Here is a 26,956-nt window from a genome sequence, read left to right as displayed (position 1 = left end):
TCAGAACTTGGAAGGAGAGGCAGGAGGGTGGCTGAGATCAAGGGTAGTCCGGGCTACACAGGTCAGACCTTGTCTCTGAAGGAATGCCCCCATTTCTCTTTCTTTGACTCCTGGCTGCAGTACAGCCTGACCCAGTCACCTTCCATCCCTACTGCCATACCCATCGTGGTAGGCTGTTTCCTGATCTGTGAACCAGACACCACCCTTGCCTTCTTCAAGTTGCTTCTTGGCAAGGATTTGGTCACAGCAAGAAGAGATATAAGCAATACAGAAGATTGCTACTGAGACAGTATTGCTGTGATAAACTTCTACAGTCTGTAGGCCTTTAGAACTAGTATGTGGAAAGAATGTAGAAGCATTGGGGACCGTGCGCAGGTGTAAGTGGGGTTTAATGAGCCATTGTGTTGGGAGTTTGGAAGCCCAGGGTGCTGGTAAAAATATGGACACCGAGATGGCTTGTCATGCAAGCCTGGTGACCTGAGTTGTTCTATGGAATCCATGGTAGAAGGAGTGAACCAACCCCCAAGAGTTGTCCTCTGCTGTCCACGTTTGCCATGGCAGGTGAGCACACCTGAGCGCACATGAGCGCAATGATGATGATGGTAACAGAAAAATAAGGGGTTGGAAAGATGCCTCAGAAGTTAAGAACACTTGTTCTTGCAGAGGACCCGGGCTTGGTTCCCAGCATCCACAACTGTCTATCCCTCCAGTTCCAGGGGATCTGACACCCTGTTCTGGTCTCTGTGGGCCTCAAGCACACAACTGCTGCACAGATGTATACACAGGCAAGAGCATAAAATAATAATATATAAAATCTAAGGAAGAAAGAAAAAGAAATGGGGACGGGGAGCCAGGGCTTGTGAAGGGAACAGACTCCACCAGGAGCTGCCTTCGAGAGCACGTGTGGTGTAGTCTGACCGAGAATCTAGTTGTCTTCCTAGTCCTGAGATCTCGAGGGAGGCTGAAGTCAAGAGTAATGGCCCAAGTTGTTTGGTGGAGGCAATTTCAAGACAATGTAATGTCCAGGCTGTGTGCGGTGACTGCTCAGTCGGGGCTCTTAGTCAGATTTACAGTGAAAGACAGCAGAAAGCCTGGAGAGAGGCACAGTTTGGCTAAAGGGCTGGAGACAGCAGGTGCTGACAGAGCATCTGTGTCTGGTAAGGTGAGTGCCATCATAAAGAGAAACCTCACACTTTTGCACCATGCAGTAGAAATATTGCCTTGAATGCAAGTTCATCTGAAAGTACATGTCTTTCATGTAAGAAAGAAATACAATCTTCAGTGTACCTTGTTGGAAAATGGGCACCTAAGGAAGTTTTCTCTCCAGGTTCAACTATGACGGCATGCAGAGGCTGCTATAGTCCAGGGAGGCCAGGTTATATCACGAGCTGGCAGCCGAACTCAGGGGCATCTTCCCTGTAGTGGAGGTTTTGCAGGCATGCCAGATGCAAGCATGGGAGGTTTGTGAAGACTTGCACCACAGCTCCAGACTAACACGGAGGCCATACAAGGTGCAGCAGGGTCAGATCCCTCCGTGGGCCTTCTGGTCTGTGTGTGAAGACATGAGGGGTGGGGTCTAAGTGGTAACAGTAAGGCGGGGTATTGGAGACAGCAGAAATATGGGTTGTTTCCTGAGGAAACCTGTAGGCAGCAAGAGGAGCCGGCCCTTGAAAGAGGCCATAGTTGCCACAGGGAACAGGGCTGGAAGGGCAGAGTGATGCAACTCCAGTGGAGACCAGATGCTGGACATGCAGCTTCAGGTTTGATCTCGCTGTAGTCTGACCCTTCCATGTCCTCTCGTATATCTCTGTTGGGACGGCAGAGTACTTGGTGCTGTTGTATACTGGAAGTGTGTAACTTATTTTGACATTTTACAGGGGTTCACAGTTAAGAGTACCTTGAGTCTCAGAGCAGACTTTTGAACTTAGACTTTGGAATGAAGTTGGAGCTGCTGAGACTTAGTGGGGGATTGGAATTGAGCTTGGTGCATGATGCTTACAAGATGGCCATGTGCCTCTGAGGACCAGTGGTGGGTATAGTTTATAAGAGATTATGTTTGGGTATCAAATTGACAAAGAGTAGATTTATGTTTAAATTTATGTTCGACCTGCCTGGACTTTGGATCACACAGTAGACACCTGTCAAAACAGACATTTGCAGAGGTTTAACTGAGGAAAACAAATCTATCATAAATGTGGGTGGCGCTGTTCCATGGGCTGTGGGATTTAGAGCAAATAAAACATGGGAAAGGAGAAAGCCTGATGAGCCCCAGCACTCATCTCTCTTTGCTTCCTGACTGTGGTTGCAACGTGATCAGCCACGTCACTCTCTTTCTATGATAAACTCTACCTTCAAACTGAACGGCACACCCACACAAGTCTTTTCTTCCTTAAAAACATTAACAAAATTGGTTGCAATGTAATTTGCATATACAAAACATATTTTCTCAATGTTTTCAGTTCAAGGGAAAATTTTAAAGTGTGTTTAGAGAGGCTGGGAATGGTGGCGCATGCCTTTAATCCCAGTACTTGGGAGGCAGAGGCAGGGGGATTTCTGTAACTTTGAGGCTGGTATGGTTTACATACATAGTTCCAGGCCAGCCAGGATTACATAGTGAGACCCTGTGTATAAATAAATTTCTTTACAGAGTTGCATAACCACCACCACCACTATTTTAAAATTTTTTTATGTGTATGTATACATATGTGTTCACTTGGGGAGGGGTTTGTATGCATATGTGGGTGCATGTGCCTGAATGCTTGCATGTGGAAGCCAGAGCAGGAAGTCCAGTGTCTTCCTTTATTACCTCGACATTATTGCCATAAGACAATCTCTTGTAAACGGGAAGCCTGCCACTTAGATTAGGCTGGCTAGGCAATGAATGCTCAGGTGTCTCTGCACCCCAGTGCTGGACTTACAGGCATTGCGGCCATGCTTGGCTTTTTATCTGGGTGCTGGGGATTTGAACTCACATGCTCATGTTTGCAGAACAGTGCTTCTCTCTCCCAAGCTGTCTCCCAGCCCATTTTTAGTATATTCTTATAACCTCCAAAGAAAACCCTTCCACCTGTTAGTGAAGCCTTGCTTCTACTCCTCAGCCTTCACAGCCACTCATCATTTATACTTATTCTGGTTATTTCATATAAATAGAATTATATAATAGATGGCTTAATATTGTCAATGTTGTAGCACAGTTTGAACTTTTTTATTTGTGTGTGTGTTTTGTCTGCATGCATGTCTGTGTACCATATGCTTGCCTGGTACACTAGGAGGCCAGAAGAGGGTGTCAGGGTCCCTGGAATTGGAGTTATGGATAGTTGGGAACTGCTATTTGGGTAATCAAACTTAGATCCTCTGGAAGAGCAGCCAGTGTCTTAACTGTGGAATCATCTCTTCAGTCCCATAACAAATTTTTTATTGTTCAGTGACATTGCATTCTGTGGGGTATATCACATTGTGTTCATCCGTTGATGGACATTTGGGTTTTTACTTTTGGCTGTTATGAATAATGCTAATTTGCACCTTCATGTTCCTACGCAGACAAATATTTTTGATTGGTGGAGGGTATATGTAGTAGCACTTTCTCGTTGAGACTGCCAGCCAGCAAATAATGACACTGAGACTTATTATTAGTTATGAAAGCTTGACCTTAGCTTAGGCTTTTTCTCAACTAGCTTAAATTAACCCACATTTTAAAAATCTATATTCTGCCACATGACTCAGTTAACCTCTCCCATCTTGTTCCTAGTCTGCTGGCAAAATCCCACCTTTCTTCTTCCCAGAGTTTTCTCTCTGCCTGGAAGTCCCACCTATGCGCTCCCGCCTAGCTATTGGCTGTTCAACTTTTTATTACACCAATCACAGCAACACACCTTCACACAGTGTGCAAATAACTTGTAGCAGGTATATACCTAGGAGTGAAATTGCTGGGTCATGTTATAGCTCTGTAAAACATTTTGAGGAACTGCCAAATTGTTTTCCAAAGTAGCTGCCGCTTTGAACACTTCTGTCGACAATGTGAGTGTTCTAGGTCCTGCCATCCTCAACACAATAGTTATTGTCATCTCAGTAAGTGTGTGTGAGGAGGCCCCAATGAATAAGGGACTTCACATTTTCCCATGGTTTTTGTGTGTTCTTCCTTTGGAGGAACATTTGTTCAAATCATTTGCCCCCCCCCCTTTTTTTAAGGTTTCTTTATTTATTATGTATACAGCATGTATGATTGCTGGCCAGAAGAGGGCACCAGATCTCATTACAGATGGTTGTGAGCCACCATCTGGTTGCTGGGAATTGAACTCAGGACCTCTGGAAGAGCAGTCAGTGCTCTTAACCTCCGAGCCATCTCCCCAGCCCCCATTTGCCCTTTTTTAAAGCCTAGATTTTGTCTGTTTTGAGATGATATCTCACTATTTTGCTCAGGTTAATCTTGAACCTCTGCTCAAGGGCTCCTTTGGCTTCAATTTTCTGAGCACATGGACCTACAGTGGTGCATCTTGTAGCTGGCTGGTGGTCTTTTGGAGTTGTAGTGTTCTTCATATATGCAGATCTAAGACCCTATCAGATTTATGATGTGAAAATATTTTCTCTCACTTTCTTTCTGTTCTTTGAAACAAAACGTTTTGATTTTGACAAAACTCACATTTATTTAGTTGGTAGGATCCTTATGCCTGTAGTGATCTATCTAAGGCAGCTTTGGCTAATCCAAAGTTGAAAAGTTTACATTTCTATTTGATTCTAATAATTTTCTTTTATTCACCTACTATGACTTAATTTTTGTATATAGTGAGAAGGAGCAGTCTAACTTCATTCTTTTATATATGGATATTTAGTTATCACAAGGACATACATGAAAAAACTATTCCTTCTCCCATTCATTTGTCTTGGTACCTTTTTCAAAACATCAGTTGGGAAAGAGAGCAAGGAGAAGTATATGGGGTTTGGAGGGAGAAAAGGCAAGGGGGAATCAATATAATTCTATCATAATCTCAACAAATAAAAAATAATTTTTAAAAACTTGGTTGAACAAAAATGTAAGGCTTATTTCTGTGGTACTTTCAAGCTCTATGAATCTGTCTGTCTTCATGCTAATTCCATGCTGTCTTGATTCTTAATTGTAGTTTTTAAAAATGAAGGCATGAGTCATGTATCTGTAATAATTTTTCAAGATTATATTGATTCTTCTGGGTGGGTCAATTGCATTTCCAGACAAATTTTAAAAGCACTTTGTCAATTTCAGGAAGTAAAGCAGCTGGGGTTTGGACTGTAATGATTTGAGTCTACAGATAGTTTGGGCAATACTGTTGTTTTAACAATGTCAACTATTCTAGTCCGCAAACATGGGATGTTCTGACAACTCAGCTCATTTCCTTTGAAATATATAGTGGTTTACATTCTTCAGTGTGCAAATCTTATCCTTGTTTTGTTAACTATATCCCTTATATTTTATGCATTTTGATTCTACTAAAATGGAACAGTTTCATTTTTTTAAGGGGGTCTCACTATGTAGCCCTGGATGGCCTAGAACTATGTAGACCAGGCTGGCCTCTAACTCAGAAATCTGCCTGTCTCTACCTCCTGAGTACTGGGATTAAAGATGTGTGCTGCCTCACTTGGCTTGGAATTATTTTCTTAATATTACGTGGGGTTGTCCATCTCTAGAATATAGAAATAGAATTGATTTTTAGGTAAATCTTGCATTCTGCTCTCCCTGAACCTATCAGTTTGAACAGCTTTTTGGAGACTTTCCATATATGGTATAAGATCATGTTCTGTGTGATGATTTTACCTTTCTTTCCTTACTTTCTTTATAGCCTCTGGATTTAATTTTGGTGGTTCACATGTGCCTAGGAACATACTCATTTTTTCAGATTTTCCAATTTGTTGGAATATGCTTTCAAACTGTTCCTTAAGAATCTTAGATTTCATCTTGTAACAAACCTTTACCACCTCTAGCTTTGATGAGAGTTCTCTAGGCTCGTCTGGCTAAGGGTTTGTTACTCTTGCTCATCCTTTCAAAGAGTCAACTTTTGTATAATGGAGTCTGTGGGTTATCCTTTCAGTGTCCATCTCATCACTTTTAGATTTGGTTCATTCTTGCTTTGCTTGTGTGTGTATGCCCATGTGTGTGTGTTTGTGTATGTGTGTGTTGTAAACACGTGTGTCCATGTGTATGGAGGCCAGAGACTGATGCTATGTCTTCCTCTATTACTCACCACCTTATTTTTTGAGACAGGGTCTCTGAGCCTGGAGCTCATTTTAGCTAGACTAGCTAGCCAATGAGTCCCTGGGCACTGCCTGTCTTGCCCCTACCTTCCCCAGGGTTTGGGTTACTGATGCACCACTGTGCCTGTGTGATTAGGGTTGGAACTCAGTTCTTCCTGCCTATACAGTGAGCATTTTACCCATTAAACACCTCCCCAGACCCTTTGTTCTTACTTTTCTAAGATCTTCTGGTGCATAATTATCTAGTTGAGTCCTCTGATTAAAAATAACAACATCAATCGCTGATTAAGAAAGTGTACCACACACATGCCCAGAGGCCAATCTGGTTGGGGGCATTTTCTCAGTTGAGGTTCTCTCTTCCCAACTGACTCTAACTTGTGATAAATGGACACAAAACCAGCAAGCACAGAATCCAGCTTAGGTTGTTAGACTTGGCAGCAAGTCCCTTTATACATTGAGACATCTTGTTGGCTCCTCTGACTTTTTTTAATTTGAGTACTCATGGCTACACGTTAAGAACAGCCTTTGTTATATCCTAAGATCCTGAGAGGTTGGTTTTTCACTGGATTCTAGGAATTCTAAATACCTGAGTTCTTTAGTGACCCACTACCATTCCTGAGTGTACCCTTCATCTCCATGCGTTTGTACTTCATTATACTTTATCTTGCCATGAATTCTAGTTTTATTCCACTATGGTCTGATAGGATACAAGACATTATTTCAATTAAAAAAATAGAAAATTACTTTGTGACTAAAATTTAATTGCCCCATGAAGTCCTGCAGGCTGTGGAGAAGCCTGGGCACTCCACAGATGCTAGAAGTAATATCTTATAGATGTCTATGAAGCCCTTTTTTTTTTTTTTTTTTGAGACAGGGTCTTGTGTAACCCAACCTGGTCTCAAACTCACTGTATAGCCAAAGATGACATTGAACGCCTGATTCTCCTGCCTCTACCCCCAGAGTGCACACACTGGCATGCCTGGCTTGTTAAATCCACGTTGAGCTATGGCAGTTTAACTCCAGTCTCTTTGTTGATCTTTTTCTCTGACACATATTTGAGGAGAGTGGGATATTGAAATTATAGATTATCATTGTATTCACTTTATGTCCAGTAGTGTCTGTTACACATGTACTTGCAATCACTGCATCTTCTGGGTGGAGTGTTCCCTAATGATTCCATGGTGGTCGTCTGTCTTCTAAGACTGATTTGTTTCTTAGACCGTGTTCAGTCCTGTGCCTTTGCTAATGAGGTGAGCTGTTTTCAGACAACAGTTGGCTTTTTGCTTTTAAGATTTATTTGTTTTTATTTTGCCTGTACTTGCTGCTCTTGCAGAGGACCTGGGTTCTGTTCCCAGGATCCACACAGCAGCTCATAACTGGTTTTAACTCTAGTTCCAGGGGATCCAATGCCATCTATTGGTCTCCATGGGCACCAGGCATGTACACAATATATGTACATGCAGGCAAACACACATACACATAAAATAAAATTCGGAGTTGTGGATGTATCTCAATGACAGAACATTTGCCTAACATAGTGGTTCTCAACCTTCCTAATGCTGCAACTTCTTAATATAGTTCCTCATGATGTAGTGACCCCCAACCATAAAATTATTTTGTTGCTACTTCATAACTGAATTTTGCTACTGTTATGAATTATAAAGTAAATATCAGGTATGCAGAATATCTGATATGTGAACCCTGTGAAAGGGTTGCTCAACCCCACCCCCAGGGGTTGTGACTCACATGTTGAGAACCACCATGAGCACATATGAGGCACTGATTTTGATCCCGCCACCCCCAACAAATGGGGAATGATGGCTGGATAGAGGGCTGCTTCAAGGGATGGTGGGAAGTGTTTGGGAACTAGCTGCAGTGTTGGCTACACAACATGGCGAATGAAGTAAATGCCATTGAACATTTCAGAATGGTCAGTTCTTGCCATGTAAATTTCAACTCAGTAATACATTTTTCTTATGAAACAAATTTATAGAATTTCCAATGAAAGAATATTAAAATCTCCTTTATTTGCTGGGTATTTGTTTCTTGGTCATTCTTTTTAAAATATTCAGCTATTATGAGACATTAGAGGTTACTGTAACTGAATGGTCTCGACACAGGTGTGTGTTTTCACGCAGATCCGTGGAATGAAGACTCAGAGGCATCTTAAGAATGATTTTAGCCTTTCATGGCTGCAGGGAGTCCAGCCTTGAAGGACTGAAGCATTTTCCCTTTGCCCAGGGCATTTTTATTTACTCTCTATTACAGTTTAGCCAGTTAATTTCCATACCTTCAAAGCAACCTGAAAAGAGCTCCCAGAGACCAAATGCCAAGTACAAATTACTTGATTTATCAGTTATCCTGGGCTTCTGGGTTTCCTGAACCAAGTTTTGCATAGGCCTTTGATCCTTGAGGGACTCCCTGATCCTTGACTCTCAGACCAGATTCACATAGGGCGATAAGAGAAACAAAGGTAAGAGAAACAAAGGTGTGGTTAAACAAAGGAAGGATTAGGGCTAGGCCCTACTCTCTGGAACCAGGCCAGGAGCTCAGCAGGAATGCACTACAAATCCCCCTTTTCCTTTAAAAAAAAATCAATTATCTCGAAGGTTATGTAGCCTTACAGTAAATATAGCCTTCTTCCTATCTATTTGTCTCACAATCTTATGTAAGTAGACCAAAACACATTTCAAAGCCAATAAAGTTACTATTGCTAGAACAAGGGTAATACCTGCTAGGATAAGAAATCTATTAAAGTGATTTGTAGTATTGAATGAGGCTGTAGTATCTGCTAGATTTTCCATAATGTCCATTCCTTTTGTATCAGGTAACTTTTTTTTTGCAAAAGTTTCTTTGATTTCTTTCTGTAAATCAAAAAAACATTTGAGAAGAATTAGGGTGACCCAAAAAAATGCATCCTAACCTTTTCCCAATCATATTTGCTTTCATTAAATCTTAAGGGTGTGATACAATAACAACAAACATTCCAATCACATTTTAATTTTACCTGTTCCTTCAAAATCTCTAACTGATCCCCTAACAACACAACAGCTTGCCTTAATTCAGCTAATTCATTTACTATTTCATTATCAATATTATTTTGTTCAGTCCAAAGTTCTTCTGAATGTCTACACCAGTCTCTAATGCGGTTTGGATTTCTTTATGAAGTATTACTCCAGCCGTGCTGCCGGAGCTGTCAATGCAATGATTCCCACAATAACTGCAACCACCAGTCCAGCCACACGACGTGTTCTTTATAATATTCTTTCAGCGAGCTTCTGTACCAGGATCACCATGCCATGATATTGGTGAAATTATTAAGGCCACTCCACGTAGTTAAAAGGAGATTTATTTAATGGCGTAACTTACAAATGAAGGGATAGGTAGGTCGCAGGGTCTGGGGAAGGTGTATTGCAGTCCAGAGGTGTTCTCTGGAGCTCTGCTCGGTCAACCTCCACCGTCCAGGGTCCAGGAACAGAGAGCTCGCCCCTCCGGATCTCGGGTCTTCAGCGTCCTCTCCTGGCCCCGCCTTGTAGGCGTGACAGTTACCAAAGCCTCAATGGGGGTTGGAACTTCCAGACCAAAGCTGGAATGGCTACCTACTACACCATGACCTCGACAACATTAGTACCCAAATTGTTGGCCTTGCTCTAAGAATATATAAACTTTTAAAGGTCAAATTTAAAAACATACTAGAATTAACACAGGTATGAAGGGCACTGTTCACAAGTGATGCTGTAATTATTTGGGTGCCATTGTACAGGCCCCTTTAATAGCAAGTAAGGTAATGGTACACATGCCATAACAGGATGGCTTTGATTTAGTCGAAAAGACAGTGTACTTATTATCTTTAATGTTTATTTTTCCTTCCCACACCTTAAGAGGGTGGAAGGCACTTTCCAATTTCTGCAAGTTAGTCTGAATTGAATCACCCAATTGTAGGAGAGGACTTGCCATTCCAACTCCATGCCACTGAGTAGGTTCATTAATAGAAGCACTGATTTCTACAGTTCCATTTATATTACATCATTTCCATTTTAACTCTGGGTGAGAATATTTTCTTTGAGAGGAGCCATAAAAGCTCTAATCAATGATGTCTCCTTGGGAAATATTAATTAGCACTCAAGGTTTCTCACTCTTACACTGTTGTCAATGTACCCAGTCAGATTCCTTGTTGGTAACCCTCATCTCACAGAATGGTAGATTTATGGAATTAGTAGTATTAATCTTCTGTCCTTTAAAACAGGATGCATGAAGCATATAAAACTTATTACCATAATCCTGGGTAGTATTGACTATGGATAGCCATACTTGAGAGGTTATATTTAAGCACTGAATTCCATTTCCCATGCAAATAGGAATTCCTTGTACTCCAATGGTGCAATTGTCAATCACTTTACCCTCCTCCATTGGCTGAGCGGGACCTCTGTTGTCATAAGGACCAGGTAGCCAAGAAGATTCATTAACCATTACAGGAATTCTTGTATGTTAATAAAGGACCAGCCTTATTTAATATACTTCCCAGGGGCTCAGAAGATAAACCTACGAGTGGTGAGAATTATTTTTGGGAAATGAATCTAAGTACACCAAGTTCTTCAGTCCATTTGCTTTTTTCCTCTGAGATAACATCCTATCTACACAGTTTCAGTTCTGTTCTCGTGCCTACCTCCTTCCTTACCTGATTTCTCTCTATATTTATCCACTGCTCCCTCTAAGTTCTATCTTAATTCTTTCATCTTAATTCTGCCTCATCTAGGTCCTTCTCATCTTGTTCTTACCCAGCTAGTACTTCCCCATCTGGCTCTTCCTCATCTTCCATCTCGTCCACACGTTTTCTCTGGTCAAAATCCTCCTTATCCCTCTCTGTTCTCTGTCCTCAAGTTCTCTACCCTCTCTTCCTCCCCGTCTCCTTATACCTCTATGTTCTATCCTTCTCTGAAAATAAAACTGCCTTTTTATCCCTTTGACCCTTATCTGCCCAAGCTATCTGCTGTTTTTCTGCCAGGTGGGGGAAAGTATGCTCGGTCGCTAGGCAACCTGTGTACAGCTAGATGCCTCTGGTGATAGTTAAAGGGAGATATGGAACTAGAGGTAAGATTTGGGAAAAGAGAAAGTTAAGCTTAATTGGCACATCCGCCAGGCCTTCTCAAATGGGTAGTCTGGATGCTTAAGTCTGTTCTTAGAGAGTACAGAGGTATCTCTGATAAGGTACTTTCCTCCATCTGGCGATGGACCTGGCCGGATGCTGCTAATGGCGATAATTACAGGGAGGCTTGAACTGGGGTTCTGGCTGAGCATAGCTGTCAGCTCAGAAGGTAATCTAAATATCCCTAGAAGTGGTTAGGTAAGTAGTTAGAGGTCTATAAAGTTAGTAAGGCTGTAAGAAAAGGAGAGTCTGAGCCAAATTGTGCAAAGCTATTACTTAAGCTCCACCTGGCCTAGGCGGTGTCTCCTTGTGGAATTTACCTTAAATCAGGAGACTAGCATGTGGTGGTCTGGACTGTTATTCCTGTTAGTCCTTGAATGTGGCTAAGGGAGAGATCTGATTCCAGCTCTAAGAAGAAGAATGGATGGGCCTGAGGGAAGGAAGTCTTTCCTGAGGTTGTTCTCCAAATACCTCGAACGTATACGTCCAAATAGTGATCAGTCCACACTGTTAGCAATTCTTAGGAAAAAATCAATTGGGAAAACTATGAAGGCACACATGATTTTCATAACAGAAGACAGGTGATATATAACAAGCCCAATAACAACAAATGTTCCTTGGAATTTGGCTTCCTCTAAAGGAATTCCTTGATCCCTTCAGGTAGTGAGTGGCTTTGCCATCACCAGTTGAGTTCTTATAATATATTCCTGTGACCTGTAGCAAGGAATATTCATATCCCCACAACCTACTGCTATGTTAACTGGAGGATGGGGGATGTAAGCCCAAAATTAGGATCCATTGTTTTTACCTGCACCATTACCATGGAAAGCATGACGAGAAATAAGTTTGTAGCACTCAGAGGCTTGTGAGTCATGCGAAGTATCCTCTCTCCTTTGTCATACAAACTCTTCATCTGTCCCCAGGCGGGAGGATTAGTTGTTCGTGGCAAAGGTCTCCGGTGTCTCCACTTCAGCAGAGGCATTCTGCAACTCAGCATCTTGGAGATGTCTTTTACTCATGGCAGATTTTTATCAATTTCAATGGAATCCACAATTTATTATCTCCTGTGGAAACATAAGCATAACCTCTGCCCTAACTTAACATTTTCCCTGGACTATTTTGGTGTTAAAATATTTATACTACATGGGCTGACTCGATCCAGCAATTCTTTCCATAACTCAATGTTGTTCCTGTTTCATTAGCATTTAAAAACTTTTAAAATTAGTAGGGCATTATGCAGTCTATCTCTGGGGTCCTCATATTCCCCTTCTGTTTAAAAGCATCTTTTTTTGGGTGAGGTTAGATCTCTCAACAATTGCCTAATTTCAGAATTGGTATAGGGTACCATAATCTCAGCTGGATCCATACCTGACAATTGATGAAGTCTTAATCTTTCCTTTATGATTACTTTAGAAACTTTTTTATATAGGTTTTTAATTTTTTTACTGTTTGTGAGCTAAGAAAATCCATTCGAAAATATAATCCTCTCTCTGCATAATGAGTCCAGTAGGGGAATGATTTGAAGGTAAAATTACTAAAATATATCTCTTTGTAAGGTCTAATCTATCCATATGGACATTTTGTAATTTTTGTTCTACCAGAGCTAATTGTTTTTCAACTTTAGCTGCTAACTGCCTTGGACTGTTTAAAATCTGAGCCATACTGCAAAATTTGAAACAAATTAGTTAATTATTGAGTAGGCCATTTGTAGGCCACAACCAGTTAATATTACCCAATAATTGTTGAAAATCATTAAGAGTACGCAGTCAATCTTTCCTAATCTGTACTTTCCATGGCTGAATTCTCAGTTTATTTAATTTATAGCCTAAATAGCTAAAAGAATCTGGTTTTTTGTATTTTTTAGGATAAATTTGTAATCTGCAACAGGGTAAAATTTTTTTGTACTACGTTAAACATTTTTTAAGGTATCTGTATCAGAGGCAGCCAATAAAATATCATCCATATAGTGATAAATAATAGACTAAGGAAATTGTTTACAAGTCATTTCCAGTGGTTGATTTACAAAATATTGATATAAAGTTAGGCTACGGACAGTGGCCCCTACTCTAAATTTGGATAACCAAATCCTGTCCTATCTTGTCTTTATACAACCTGAATAGCCTGTGACCTTCCCTTATAATTTTTTGTGAGGCCTCTTTCAGGAATATATCCCAATTTAAATATCAATTTATAAGCTGTTTTTGAAATTGTAGGAATATTGATTTGAGATCCCATTGTTGTAACAAATCTCTTCCTCCCCGGATTCTTGTGAAATTATAGATACATCAGCACCAGAATCCAATAACCTTTCAATCTCGACCCCATGTAATCTTACTTTTAATTCAGGCTGTTTATCATTGATAACTGTTTTCCAAAACACCTTTTCCCCTGAACTTCCAAAGCCTCCAGTCCTACATATAGGTGCCACTTTGTGTTTAAGATATGGAAGTAATAATAACTGAGCAATTTTATCACCAGCTTCTATTTCCATGGTCATATATATATATATATATATATATATATATATATATATATATCCTATAAAAGCATTAAATCCAATCTCTATAGGATTTTAAGAGGTAACTTTAGGCAATACTGTGGAGTATTTTTATAAAATCTTAAAAAGAGGATCTTTTTTATAGATTCTAAGTAACATATTAATTCAACTTGTCAATTATTAACAATGTGGATCAAACAATTTATCTGTATTTTATTTACTGGAAAAAAATTTTTGTAATCTCTTTATCAGCAAGAGATTATTTTCTGTGAGTTTTTATCCTAGCAATCATATTATTTAATAAGCTGACAACCCAATCTGTTTCAGGTTTAACATTTCTATAGAATTTAACCAAGAATTTCTAGAAAGCAACTTAAAGAGCAGAGCCAAATTCTCAGTAATGATCAACAGACAAGAGTATACCCAATATATAGTTGAAAATTATGAATCCTGTTCCTTTAGTTTATCTACCATGAAAATCAAACATTCATCCAAAGAGTATTAGACAATCAAAAGAAGAGAACAACCTCTATACACTGAATGATTAATATCTCTGGAAATTCAAACAGCATCAACTTAGCATTCCATGTCCTGACTGCAACAGTTCTTCACCAGAAGTTGGGCCCATTTAAACTTCCTCTTTCTCCCATGAAAGGACTATTAATAATGAGTTATTCCCATCATTAGTGAAAAACAGAAAAACATTTCCAACGAAGGGATCTTTAATGTTGAGTTATCCCTGCTCTGGGGGAAAAATAAAAAAACATTTAAAAACCAAAGTTAAGCAAACAGACGACATAATTCTAAGCTCTGGGTTTGCTGTTCAGCCAGCAGCAGTGAGGCCCACCTGTTGATTCTTTGTAACTCAGATGCTTGCAGGCAGAAAGAGCTCAGAGTTTTAGCTATCCTGAAATGTTTGTAATCGGAAAGAACTTTTTCTTCTTCTATTACTACTGAGAAGGGGTGCTTTTTTTTTTTTCTTTATTTTTCTTTTACAGGGCCTTATACTCTTTAGGCCTAGTTTTAGTATTTTCCCCCTTTTTACCGGGAAAATCCTTTTTTCTTGATTAAACATTTTCCCCTTTCCATTGAGAAATTTCCTTTTATTTCCTTTCCTTCCCTCTTTTCTATTGGGAAGATTTCCTTTTTTATTTTCTTTCTTTTCCTTTTCTCTATTGAGAAAGGTCTTTTTCCTTTATTTATTTCCTGTCTCAGAAGCTACTGTATTTCTATCTTTAAAGATTGTGCAGTTACAGCTTTTTATTTGACAAGCATTTAGCAACTGTAAATTTTGTTGCTCCTGAGATGGGGAGTTTAAATTCCCCATGACCCAGCCAATCCTGGAGTCCTCTTACCCTGAGAGTGCTCTCTCCAGCTCCTCTGTCCTTCAGATCCTCTGTCCTTCTTCAAGCCCCATGTTGGGCACCAAATGTAACTGGTCTCCACAAGGTGTGTGGGTTCACGTGGGTCCATGGAATAAAGACTCAGAGGCACCTTAAGAACGAACTTAGCCTTTCATGGCTGCAGGAGTCCAGCCTCAAAGGACTGAAGCACTTTCCCTTCGCCTAGGGCATTTTTATTTACTATTACAGTTTAGCCAGTTAATTTCCATACCTTCAAAGAATCCCAAAAGGAGCTTCCAGAGACCAAATGCCAAGTACAAATTACTTGATTTATCAGGTAACTCAGTTTTCTGGGTTTCCAGAACCAAGTTTTGCATAGGCCTTTGATCCTTGGGAGACTCTCTGATCCTTGACTCTCAGACCAGATTCATATAGGGCGGTTTAAGAGAAACAAAAGGTGTGGTTAAACAAAGGAAGGATTAGGGCTAGGTGCTGCTCTCTGGAGCCAAGCCAGGAGCTCAGCAGGAATGCACTACAGGTTGCTTTCACAGAATATATCCTACTCTTTCTCTATAAAAATTAGTTTGCAAATAGTAATATAACCTGCTGACTCATTTAATTGAGAATTTTGTGAATTCAAATTTAAGCAACTAGGTTTTGACTGTTTCTCTTTTCCAGAAAAACAAAACTCTCAAATACTTGAGAATGACTGGAAATAAGATTGAAAATACAGGCGGCATGGTTTTTGCTGCAATGCTGCAGATAAACGCATCCCTGGAGAAACTGGATCTGGGCGACTGTGACCTGGTGAGCTGGTTCTGAGAAAGTCACTGGTGCAGTGGGTCTTCTCCCAGGGAAACAGCACGAGAAGCTAGAAGACGTGTTTCTTCTGGTTTGTTTCTGAGCAAAGGATTGCCATGCAGCCCAAGCCAGTTAACTCACAGTTCTTCCACCTGTCTCCCAAGTGCTGGAACTGCACACATATGCTGCTACCCTGACAAGACATTAATGTTTACTCTACCCTCGCGGGAAATGTGGTTTTCCATTCACACAGTGATATAGACTGTTAATCAGATTATAGAGACTGTAGAAATGGCCCAGGAGTTAAAAGCATTTACTGCTCTTACAGAGGACTCTGGTTCTGTTCCCAGTACCCATGTGGCAGCTCATAACCACCTGTAACTCCAGTTCTAGGGGATCTGGTATCTCTTCTGGCCTCACTGACACTACATATGCATGGTGCACATACATACATGTAGACAAGACACTTGTATATAAGGTAAAGTTTTAAAGTATCATAGTACAGCAAACAATAATTGGACAACAACTAGCATAATAAAGATATTCTAAACTCTATGCATAACTCAACTTGTATGTGACTTACAGAAAATGATATGCTCATTTACATTCAACAAATACTACTTCATAAATACTAATATAGATTTCTTCTGATAGAAGATATTTTGCAATGAGTATGTTGTATGTACTGTGAAAGTGGTGATGATGCTAAAAAATGGCCCTGGAAGCTTCACCCACCAGATAACAAGATCTGCATTTTTTGCATGTCTTCAAATTGTAAAATCACACTTTTCTTGGTCGTGCTTTCAAGTCTTGAGACCTTTAAATCTGTTGCATAAACTCAGATTTAATGCCAGTTCAGTAGGTCACAAAATCTGCAATGGTTTGGAAAGATGTTTTTAAAGGGCAAGATATAGCTGGTACAATTCTAGGGAATGGTGAGTATTTGCTGCTTCTACACACCAGTCACATGAGACGCTAAAAGGCTGCAACAGTGAATGAGATGCTCGCTGATCTCATGAGGCTTTGCAGTTTACTCGGAGGAAATGTCAATCAACAGAGAAAAGTACTTCCAAGAAAACCAACTACTCTGATGTTGGGGAGGAGGCAATTTTATTTGATAAGATGGATGCCTGAAACTTGAGAAGGTAATACTTCAGAGTCAGGAAGCCTGGAGGTTACAGAATGAATTCAAGACCAGTTTAGACAACTTAGCAAGACCCTGTCTCAAGATAAAAGAAAAATTAAAAAGGGCTGAGTTTGAGTTCACGCCTAGTATGCATAAGAGCTTAGGCTTAATCCTCAGCACAGAAAAAAACAAAACAAAACAAAACAAAAAAAACCAAATGAACAGGATGGTATTAATTAAACAGTAAAACAGTACTAAACTTCTCCCAGGGCAGGAACTATGGCAGGTCATAAGGGAGGTGATTGTGTGAGCAGAATTAAGAGTGCCCTCAGGAACAGAAGTTCATGGACAGATCCTGGGGCAGAGAAGAGGAAGTTGATATAGATGCAAATCATGGAAAGGCTTAAAGTTGAGGGACATCTGATCAGTGCTTTGAAGGGTCACCAGTTTCTCTGTGGGAAGTGGAGGGCAGCAAGAAGCCGACAGGCCATTGGGATAGCTGCTGCAGCCATCCAGGTTTGAGGCGAGGAGCTTGGGCAGGAGGAACCACCACAGAAACATCCGGAGATGAACTAATTTGAGACATCTTTTGGAGGCAGGTGTTTAGACTTAACGACCAACTGGATGAGAGGCAGCAAGAGATCGCCATTTATCAGCTAAGAGGCTGTGTGTGTGTGTGGTGTCCTCACACAGATGAGGGCCAGGCCCTCCAGGCGGAGTTGGAGACATACAGGAGCTATAAAAGTGTGTCTAACAGCCTTCCTAGTTACTCACTGACTGCCAGTAAGAATACAGGAATGGCTGCACAAGCGTGTCTGTGCAGGAGACTAGGTGGGGACCCACAGGGCTGTCTCCTCATTTGTGGAGAACCTAAATGACTGAGGAGCGAGCCCAGAGTCACATGTAGGAAACAGGCACGGAAACATTGGGAAACCCCCTATGCATGCTGCAGACTTTAGGGCATGGTGGAGGAATATGATAACAATTCACTTCTGAGAAGAGATGTTTTAACTTTTGTACAATTTTATCAGAACTCGGATAATTATCTTGAAATTGTTATGCAGGGAGAGTGATACACTGTTAACTTCCTTAATGGATTTTTACCTGTTTGTAGGGACTGCAAAGTGTGATAGCATTTTCTACAGTACTGACTCAAAACCAAGCAATCAAGGGGATAAACCTGAACCGACCTATACTGTATGGAGAACAGGTCAGTATTCAAGTGATGACAGTGTCCACAGGACTAAGACTAGGGTCCAACTGGGGTTTATGGTACATGAATACACTGCATTCTTCAACAGTCCTATTATATATAACTGCAGCTTGTAAACCTATTAAAGGAGAATTATGTCACTTTTTGGTGACTCACATGCATTTAGCTGCTGTTACTTAAGCAGCAAGCTTATAAAACTCAGGTTCTAAGCCGGGCGGTGGTGGCGCACGCCTTTAATCCCAGCACTCGGGAGGCAGAGCCAGGTGGATCTCTGTGAGTTCGAGGCCAGCCTGGGACCAAGTGAGTCCCAGGAAAGGCGCAAAGCTACACAGAGAAACCCTGTCTCGAAAAGCCAAAAAAAAAAAAAAAAAAAAAAAAAAAAAAAAAAAAAAAAAAAAACTCAGGTTCTGTGTAAGACAGAAAGAATATGTATGCTTAAAGTTTCATAAGCCATGTTCTACACCCAATGTCGGCTGTTTTATCATTTGTTATATTGGTATGGCTGGACCATATCTTGGAACATAACACAAATGCATGCATAAAGTCTGGCGAGTCTGAACTTGATCCCTTCTATAGATTAAGGTTCTTGTTGGAGGGAGATGACACTGTGGCTTCTTTTTTCCACAGCCTTTTGGGTGGGATTCTTCTTCTTCTTTTTTTTTTTTTTAAAAAAGATTTATTTATTTATTATGTATACAGTGTTCTGCCTACATATATGCTTGCAGGTCAGAAGAGGGCACCAGATCTCATTACGGATGGTTGTGAGCCACCATGTGGTTTGCTGGGAATTGAACTCAGGACCTCTGGGAGAGCAGCCTCTGAGCGATCTCGCCAGCCCGGGTGGGAGTCTTCTTAAAGAAATAAAAAACTTGGACGGGCAAGATGGCTCAGGGGTTAAAAAGCTTCTGCTGCCAAACCTGATGAGCTGAGTTCAATTTCAAGGACTACATGGTGGAGGAACAGAACTGATTTCTGTCGCTGACCTCTGACCTCCACATGTGCACTGTGACATGTGCATGCACACTCACCCCCTCTGGGGAAATGTAAAAACAAAAACAAACTCATAAATAAGAACTCATTCTGTGACAGGTCTCAGTGAGAGGAGAAAAGAAGGCCCAGCACATTTTATCTAGTTCAAATAATGAACTCAGAGGTTCACTGTTCACATAAACCTCAAACTTTCAGATATTGTCCATAATTTAAAATTATCTGGCTCACTGTTCCTCCTTCCTGTCACTGAGAAGTAAGCATATTTTTTTTTTTTTTTTTTTTTTTTTTTTTGTTTTTCGAGACAGGGTTTCTCTGTGTAGCTTTGCGCCTTTCCTGGGACTCACTTGGTAGTCCAGGCTGGCCTCGAACTCACAGAGATCCACCTGGCTCTGCCTCCCGAGTGCTGGGATTAAAGGCGTGCGCCACCACCGCCCGGCGAAGTAAGCATATTTTAAAGTGCTACTTTTCATAGTCGGCTTCTGCAAGCACCAGACACACTCATGGTGCACAGACATGCAGCAAAACACATATAAAATAAGTCTAAACACTTTTTTAAGATGAGTAAAATACTATGATTTGTTCACAAAGCATATTACAGGGACTTCCTAACAAAACTGCTTTGGCCCACTTACGCTTCATTGTGGATAAAAACTCAAGACTACCTTTGAGGAAGGAAATGTACGTGCACACACATATCTTTCACCTAGGAACAGCTAGACCGTAAACTTTAAAAATGAACAAACATATTCCAGAACTTGAAATCACTACAAAAGGCAGGCAGGCAGACAAAACAGAGCTGAGGGTCTCAAAACACTGAGAACTGTCTTTGTATCTTAAGCCATCAAGATGACCGGTGACACACCGAGGGAATGGCGAAGTCTACGCACTAAGATATAAAAAACTGCTTTGCTAGTTTTCCTCTTAAAATAACTATGACTGTTACTGTAAACCCATTATCCATCCTCTTTGTAAGTCACTTAGTTACTGCTTTTTTTTTTTTAAATACAAGTTCCTGCTACCTATTTCTAAGAAGGTACACATTTCTTTTGGAACTACACATAGTGGTACACATCACAACCCCAGTGCTCTTGGGAGGCTGAGGTAGGATATTGAATTCCCAGGCCAGCCCAGGCTATGTGGTGAGACCTGGTCCACTCCCTTGTGCTCCCCTTACACACACACACACACACACACACACACACACACACACACACACACACACACACACACACACGAGATATAATTTGAGGCAGTAATGATAGTTTTATTTAAAAAAAAAAGATATGCCAAGTGCAAATATGACTCTTTTTTGTTGTATATGTGTATATGCATATATATGTGACTGTGTATGCCTGTAAAGGTGCATGCAGGGTTCAGAGGAGGAAGCCAAAGGTCATCTCAATTGCTCTCCGAATTATTGCCTTCAGCCAGAGCCTCTCAATGAACATAAAGTTCACTGAGATTAACTGGACATAAGAGTCCATGATCCGCCTGTCTTTACCAGCCAGCAATGAGGTTCCAAGAATATGCAGCCATGCCTGGCTTCTGTGAATAGTGGGAATAGAACTCAGGTCCTCATTACCCAGGGAGTTGTAGCTTTAACCCTAAACTAAGAGTCTTAATAAAATTGTTTTGTTTTTTTGAGACAGGGTTTCTCCATATAGCCCTGGCTATCCTAGAACTCACTCTGAGACCAGGCTGGCCTTGAACTCACAGAGATCCACCTGCTTTTGCTTCCCACGTACTGGAACTAAAGGTGTGTACCACCACCACCCAGACTTGTTGTTTTTTGTTTGTGTTTTGTTGTTGGTTTTGTTTTGGTGTTTGGTTTTTGGAGACAGGGTTTCTCTGTGTAGCCATGGCTGTCCTAGAACTCACTTTGTAGACCAGTCTAGCCTCAAACTCACAGATATCTGCTTACCTCTGCCTCCTGAATGCTGGGATTAAAGGTGTGTGGCACCACCGCCCGGCCTTGTTTTGTTTTTAATGCAGTATTTTTAACAAGCTAATTTAAGGCCAGATGTAGTGGCACACACCTGTAACACCAGTCCTCAGGAGGTTGGGCAACAGAGACAAGGTTGAGATCAGCCCGAGCTACATAACGAGACCCTGTACCAAGAAACAAAACAAAAATCCACCAAACTTTAAGAAAATATATGCTCTTGAAATGGACAAGTAATACTTCAAACTCAGAAAAGACCTTACCTATTTTTAGGAAGAGTCTACAGTTCACATGGGCCACATGTTGAAAGAAAATCACTCCCTTGTTGAACTGCATATGTGTAAACATGGCATAAAAAATTTTGGTATGCAACAGCTGTGCAACGCGCTGTTTCTGAACAGCAGCCTACGCTACCTTGATGTCAGCTGGTAAGTGGTAATTTACATGATAATGCAAAGATTAAGTCTTGAGGATAGTCTACACAAATGTTCAGAGTATGTGAGATATGTGTTAGACATTATTTTCAGTGACTAGAAATTCTAACTGTTGTTGAACTTTTATCAAGCTGTAGGCTTTATTAGGCTAGCTTATATAGTAATATATCCGTAATAACTTGATTGCTAGACATATGGAAGCATTATTTCATGCAGTTTTTTTAAATGTTGTGATGGTTATTTTAAGATTTATTTATCATATATACAGCGTTCTGTCTGTATGCATGTCTGCCTGCCAGAAGAGGGCACCAGATCTCATTACAGATGGTTGTGAGCCACCATGTGGTTGCTGGGAATTGAACTCAGGACCTCTGGAAGAGCAGCCAGCGTTCTTAACATCTTAGCCATCTCTCCAGCCCCTCATGGAGAATTTTTATTCTTGGAAGTTGAGCAAACTAACTGGAAATAGAAAGTTTACTATATGGTTTCAAGTAGCTTATGACTATAAGAACAATACTTTGTGTTTTTAAATGTTGCTCAATATGCTTCCTTCCACAGCAATAAAATAACTCGTGATGGAATGGTGTATTTGGCTGATGTACTGAAAAGCAATACTACCCTGGAAGTAATAGATCTTTCTTTTAACAGAATAGAAAACGCAGGCGCAAAGTACCTCAGTGAAACTCTAACTTCCCACAACAGGAGTCTTAAAGCGTTAGTATGGTTTTATATTTAATCAAAATAAGTAAAGAAAATTCTAAGGAGTATCTTTTTTAAAAATGGGTGACTCTAATAAGATAATTGTGTATTCAAATTCATGAGAAAAAATCTTTATTTCTCTTTTTATTTATATATATATGTGTGTGTGTGTGTGTGTGTGTGTGTGTGTGTGTGTGTGTGTGTGTGTGTATCCACTTGCTTGTTTATACATGTACCAAATGCATACATAGAGGCCAGAAGAGGGAATCAGATCCCTTGGAACTGGAGTTAAGACATGGTTGTGAGCTGCCTGTGCTGAGAACAGAACCTGGGTCCTCTGCAAGAACTGCAATTGCTCTTAGCTGTTAAGCCATCTTTCCAGCCCCCCAAACTCTCATTTATCCTGAATGCTAACAGAAAATTCATAAGCATTTAACACAATACTTACGTTTGTAATCTACTCAAAACATTTACCAAATAGGGGTTGGAGAGAAGGCTCTGTGGTTAAGAGCACTGGCTGCTCTTGCAGAGGTCCTGAGTTTAGTTCCCAGCACCCACATGATGGCTCACAACCATCTACAATGGGATCAGATACCCTCTTCTGGTGTGCAGCCGTACAAGCAGGCAAAGCACCCAAATACATAAATAAATCTTAGGAAAGGAAAGGAAAGAAAAAAGGAAAGGAAAGAGAAAGGAAAGGAAAGGAAAGGAAAGGAAAGGAAAGGAAAGGAAAGGAAAGGAAAGGAAAGGAAAGGAAAGGAAAGAAAAAAGGAAAGGAAAGAAAAGGGAAAGGAAAAAAAGGGAAAGGAAAGGAAAAAAGCAAAGGAAAAAAAGGGGAAAGGAAAGAAAGGAAAAAAGGAAAGGAAGGGAAAGGAAGGGAAGCAAGCAGGCTATTTTTAAAACATTGGGAACTTTCCTGGGTATATGACACATTCAATTAAAAAAAAAATAGGTTCCTTGGATTAAAGGACCTCTTCAGGCAATATTTAGACCACCACATTAAAACATGTTGATAAAATGGATTTAGTAAGTGTTGATGCTGACTTAAGATTCTGGACTTCAGAATTCCACGATGTTTCTCTTCTACAGATTGTCTGTAGTCAGCAACAAGATAGAGGGAGAAGGGCTGGTTGCCCTTTCACAGTCAATGAAAACAAACCTCATATTATCTCATATCTACATTTGGGGGAACAAATTTGATGATGCTACGTGTGTGGTAAGTGTTTTGTAAGTAAGAGTTCTGTTGGACTCTGCAATACCTGTAAGTTCCTTTCATAAATGGTTTCAAAAAACGGTGTCACACTATACTTTGGGTAATTTTTAACTTAAACCCTAAAAAGTAGCTGCTAGGAAAGATATCTGATGCTATATACAAGTATTAAGGATCACTAAGCTGCACAATTTTCCAATTCCTCCAAATGAAAACAAAAATTACAATTGATTTGATGTAGCAAAGTTCCTCGTGTGTCAAGAAGAGGAATCAGAGACACCTGTAGAAGCTCTGTAGCACTTAGTGTTCATGTGTGTGAACCCGAGTCCTTCACACTACATACCTATGCTGAAGCATCCCTGTACCTCTGGGATGTAGCCTACTTGATCACAGTGGGTGAGCTTTGTGAAGTGTTCTTGAATTTGGTTTTCAAGTATTTCATTGAGAATTTTTGCATCTGTGTTCATAAGGGAAACTGGTCTGTAATTCTCTTTGTTTGGTCTTTGTGTGGTTTAGGTATCAGGGTAAAAAGAAATAGGCAATGGTCCTTCTGTTTAGTGGGATAGAATATTGAATTAATTTTTCTTTGAAAGTCTGGTAGAGCCGGGTGGTGGTGGCACACGCCTTTAATTCCAGCACTCGGGAGACAGAGGTAGGCGGATCTTTGTGAGTTCGAGGCCAGCCTGGTCTACAGAGCGAGATCCAGGAAAGGCTCCAAAGCTACACAGAGAAACCCTGTCTCGAAAAGCCAATATATATATATATATATCTCCATCTGGCCCTGGGCTTTCTTTGTTGTTGTTGGAAGACTGAACTCAGGACTTCTAGAAGAGCAGCCAGTACTCTTAACTGCTGAGCCATCTCTCTAGGTCCTACTTAGGAAATTTTTAATTACTGCTTCTATTTTACTAGGGGTCATAGCCCTGTTTAAATTGCTTATCTGATCTTGATTTAACTTTGGTAGATGGTATATATGAAGAAATTTATCCACTTCTTTTAAATTTTCCCATTTAGTGGAGTACAGACATTTAAAGTGTATCCTTATGAGTCTCTGGATTTCCTTGGTATCTGTTATTTCCCTCCTTTTATCTCTAATTTTATTAATTTGGATCTTCTCTCTCTAACTTTTAGTTAATTTGGATAAGGGTTTGTCAATCTTACTGATTTTCTTAAAAAACCAACTCTGTGTCTCATTGACTCTTTGTGGTGGTTTTTGTTTGTTTGTTTCTATTTTATTGATTTCAATCACGAGTTTATTTCCTGCCACCTAGTCCTTTTGAATACTATTTTTTTCCTTTTGTTCTAGAGCTTTCATGTGTGCTGTTAAGTTACTAATGAGATCTCTCCAATTTTTTGATGTAGGCATTTAGTGCTATGAGCTTGCCTCTTATAACCACCATCATTGTGTTCCATAGGTTTAGGTATGCTGTGTTTTCATTTTCATTCAATTCTAAAAAGTTTTTAATTTCCTTCTTGATTTCTGTCTTGGCCTATTTTTCCACTCAGGAGCAAGCTGTTCAGTTTCCATGAACCTAGAAACTTTGTTGTTAATACAGCTTCTGTTGTGGTTAGATACAATACAGGATGTTATTTCAGATTGTCTTGTGTCTGTTGAGACTTGTGTTGTGCTTGAGTATGTGGTCAGTTTTGGAAAAAGTTCCATGAGCTACTGAGAATCATACTACTTTAGAGACAGAAAGCATAGTGACAAAAAGCTTTCATTTGAAAAGGGAGGAGAAAAAAGCGTAAGATTTGTAAAAGGATGGGCTAAAAATAACGGGCCTAAAAAACTACCCATAGTTTTCAGAGAAACACTCATGTTCTTTAGGTTTCCACACAGCACAAGCTGAATACAGACTATGGAACCAAAAATAATGAAAAGCTACAACAGAAAGCAAAACCAAAGTTGGAAATCTTTTTCCTGTCAAAAGTTCTCCCCTGTTGTTTTACAATATCAACTTTATTGACAAAACAGCTCACAAGTGTGTATGACACTCTCAACATATACACCAAGAAGCCACAGGGACACACAAAGAAAATTCTAGAGTAAAAAAACAATTGATAGGCGATTAAATGGTGACTTAACACTATGGAATTGTCTTTTTTTTTTTAAAACTAAACTTCCGTACTGACTTGAGGGGACTTATCAACTGAACTCCATGTGGAGCTGTTTATTTATTTGTTTATTCTGAGGTGTGAGGCCCTACTGATCATCAGATTTATTTGAGGGAGGCAGGATTTTGCTATGCAGGTCAGCTGATCTTGAACTCAACCATCCTCCTGCCTCAGCTTCTGCAGTGCTGAGAATAAAAGCATGTGCCAGTACATGGGACTCCTCACTCTGCCAACTACCACCTCTTAAGAGTACATGAAAACCTCTGGCCATGGGTCACAAAATTGGTATTATAGAGAATTAACTCAGAGATTCACAAAAGGACTTACATATGAAAACATGCTTCACATGTTAAAACTTAGAAATCAATTTTATAAGTTACATTTCCATTATGTATAACTAAATAATAAAATTTACCTATACTATCTGGAATAATACTAAAGTTAAGCAATGTTAATAAGAATATTTTATTTCAATCTACAAAATAACACAGCTAAGTTGATTATTTGTTTGCCCAACAACTGTGAATTAAATAAATTATATTCCTAATGAAAGTTTTCTAAAAATCCTAGGCATATTCAGATTTGATGAAGAGTGGCCGGCTAAAGCCAGATAACACAGATGTGGAACCATATGTGGTGGATGGACATGTCTACCTTGCAGAAGTCTCCAATGGTCTTAAAAGGCATTATTACTGGACGCCAACTTATGGAGAGGCTTATGACCATGCATCTACTGCAGGCTTTGCTCTTGTTCCAGTCGGCCAACATCTATAAGAAACAAGCTTGAATAGTTTTCACACATTTGTCTCATCATTTTTAGAGACTAATATTTTATAGTCTATTTTTCCTTTATAAATTAGAACAAGTTTTTTTTTAATCAAATTTGTTAAAACTTTGTGTACTTGCCCCTTGTTGAGAAAAAACTGATTCTTAATATAGACTACACTGTCAACCCTGAAGAAACCATGGGACCACTCTAATTCTTTTTATAATGAAAAACAAGTAACAAACACAAAAAACACAGACAGTGGAGTAACAAGCAAAGGTCACAACAGACATCTTAACCAAATGGTATAGTAGAAAGGATGCAGCTGGGAAATTTCCCGAGGATTTCAGATTTCCAAGTTTAAAGTTCCAAAGTATTCCACATAGACTTTTAGGCATTGCAGACAGGTGTTAGTACCAATAACACAAGAAAATAAAAAGTTTTCTTGCATA

The 26,956-nt window shown here is 40.0% G+C and overlaps 1 protein-coding gene across 2 annotated transcripts in view; it reads left to right on the top strand.

Annotated features, from left to right (window-relative positions):
- Positions 1–26,956, top strand: part of Lrrc34 (leucine rich repeat containing 34) — a 32,018-nt gene extending 5,062 nt beyond the window's left edge. Inside the window, exons 6-11 of one of the 2 annotated variants that reach the window (XM_006971152.4) lie at positions 15,887–16,015; positions 18,250–18,345; positions 21,554–21,708; positions 22,273–22,428; positions 23,503–23,629; positions 26,309–26,956. In XM_006971152.4, coding sequence (XP_006971214.1) covers positions 15,887–16,015; positions 18,250–18,345; positions 21,554–21,708; positions 22,273–22,428; positions 23,503–23,629; positions 26,309–26,512 — 867 coding nt within the window. In that variant the 3' untranslated portion in view covers positions 26,513–26,956. The remainder of the gene's footprint in view (positions 1–15,886; positions 16,016–18,249; positions 18,346–21,553; positions 21,709–22,272; positions 22,429–23,502; positions 23,630–26,308) is intronic. The other variant, XM_076573914.1, reaches the window with a different exon arrangement.

Source organism: Peromyscus maniculatus, chromosome 6 (assembly GCF_049852395.1).
Source record: "Peromyscus maniculatus bairdii isolate BWxNUB_F1_BW_parent chromosome 6, HU_Pman_BW_mat_3.1, whole genome shotgun sequence".
Taxonomy (NCBI): domain Eukaryota; kingdom Metazoa; phylum Chordata; class Mammalia; order Rodentia; family Cricetidae; genus Peromyscus; species Peromyscus maniculatus.
Note: the sequence above shows the minus strand (reverse complement) of the source record. Positions and strands in the feature narration are given on the sequence as shown.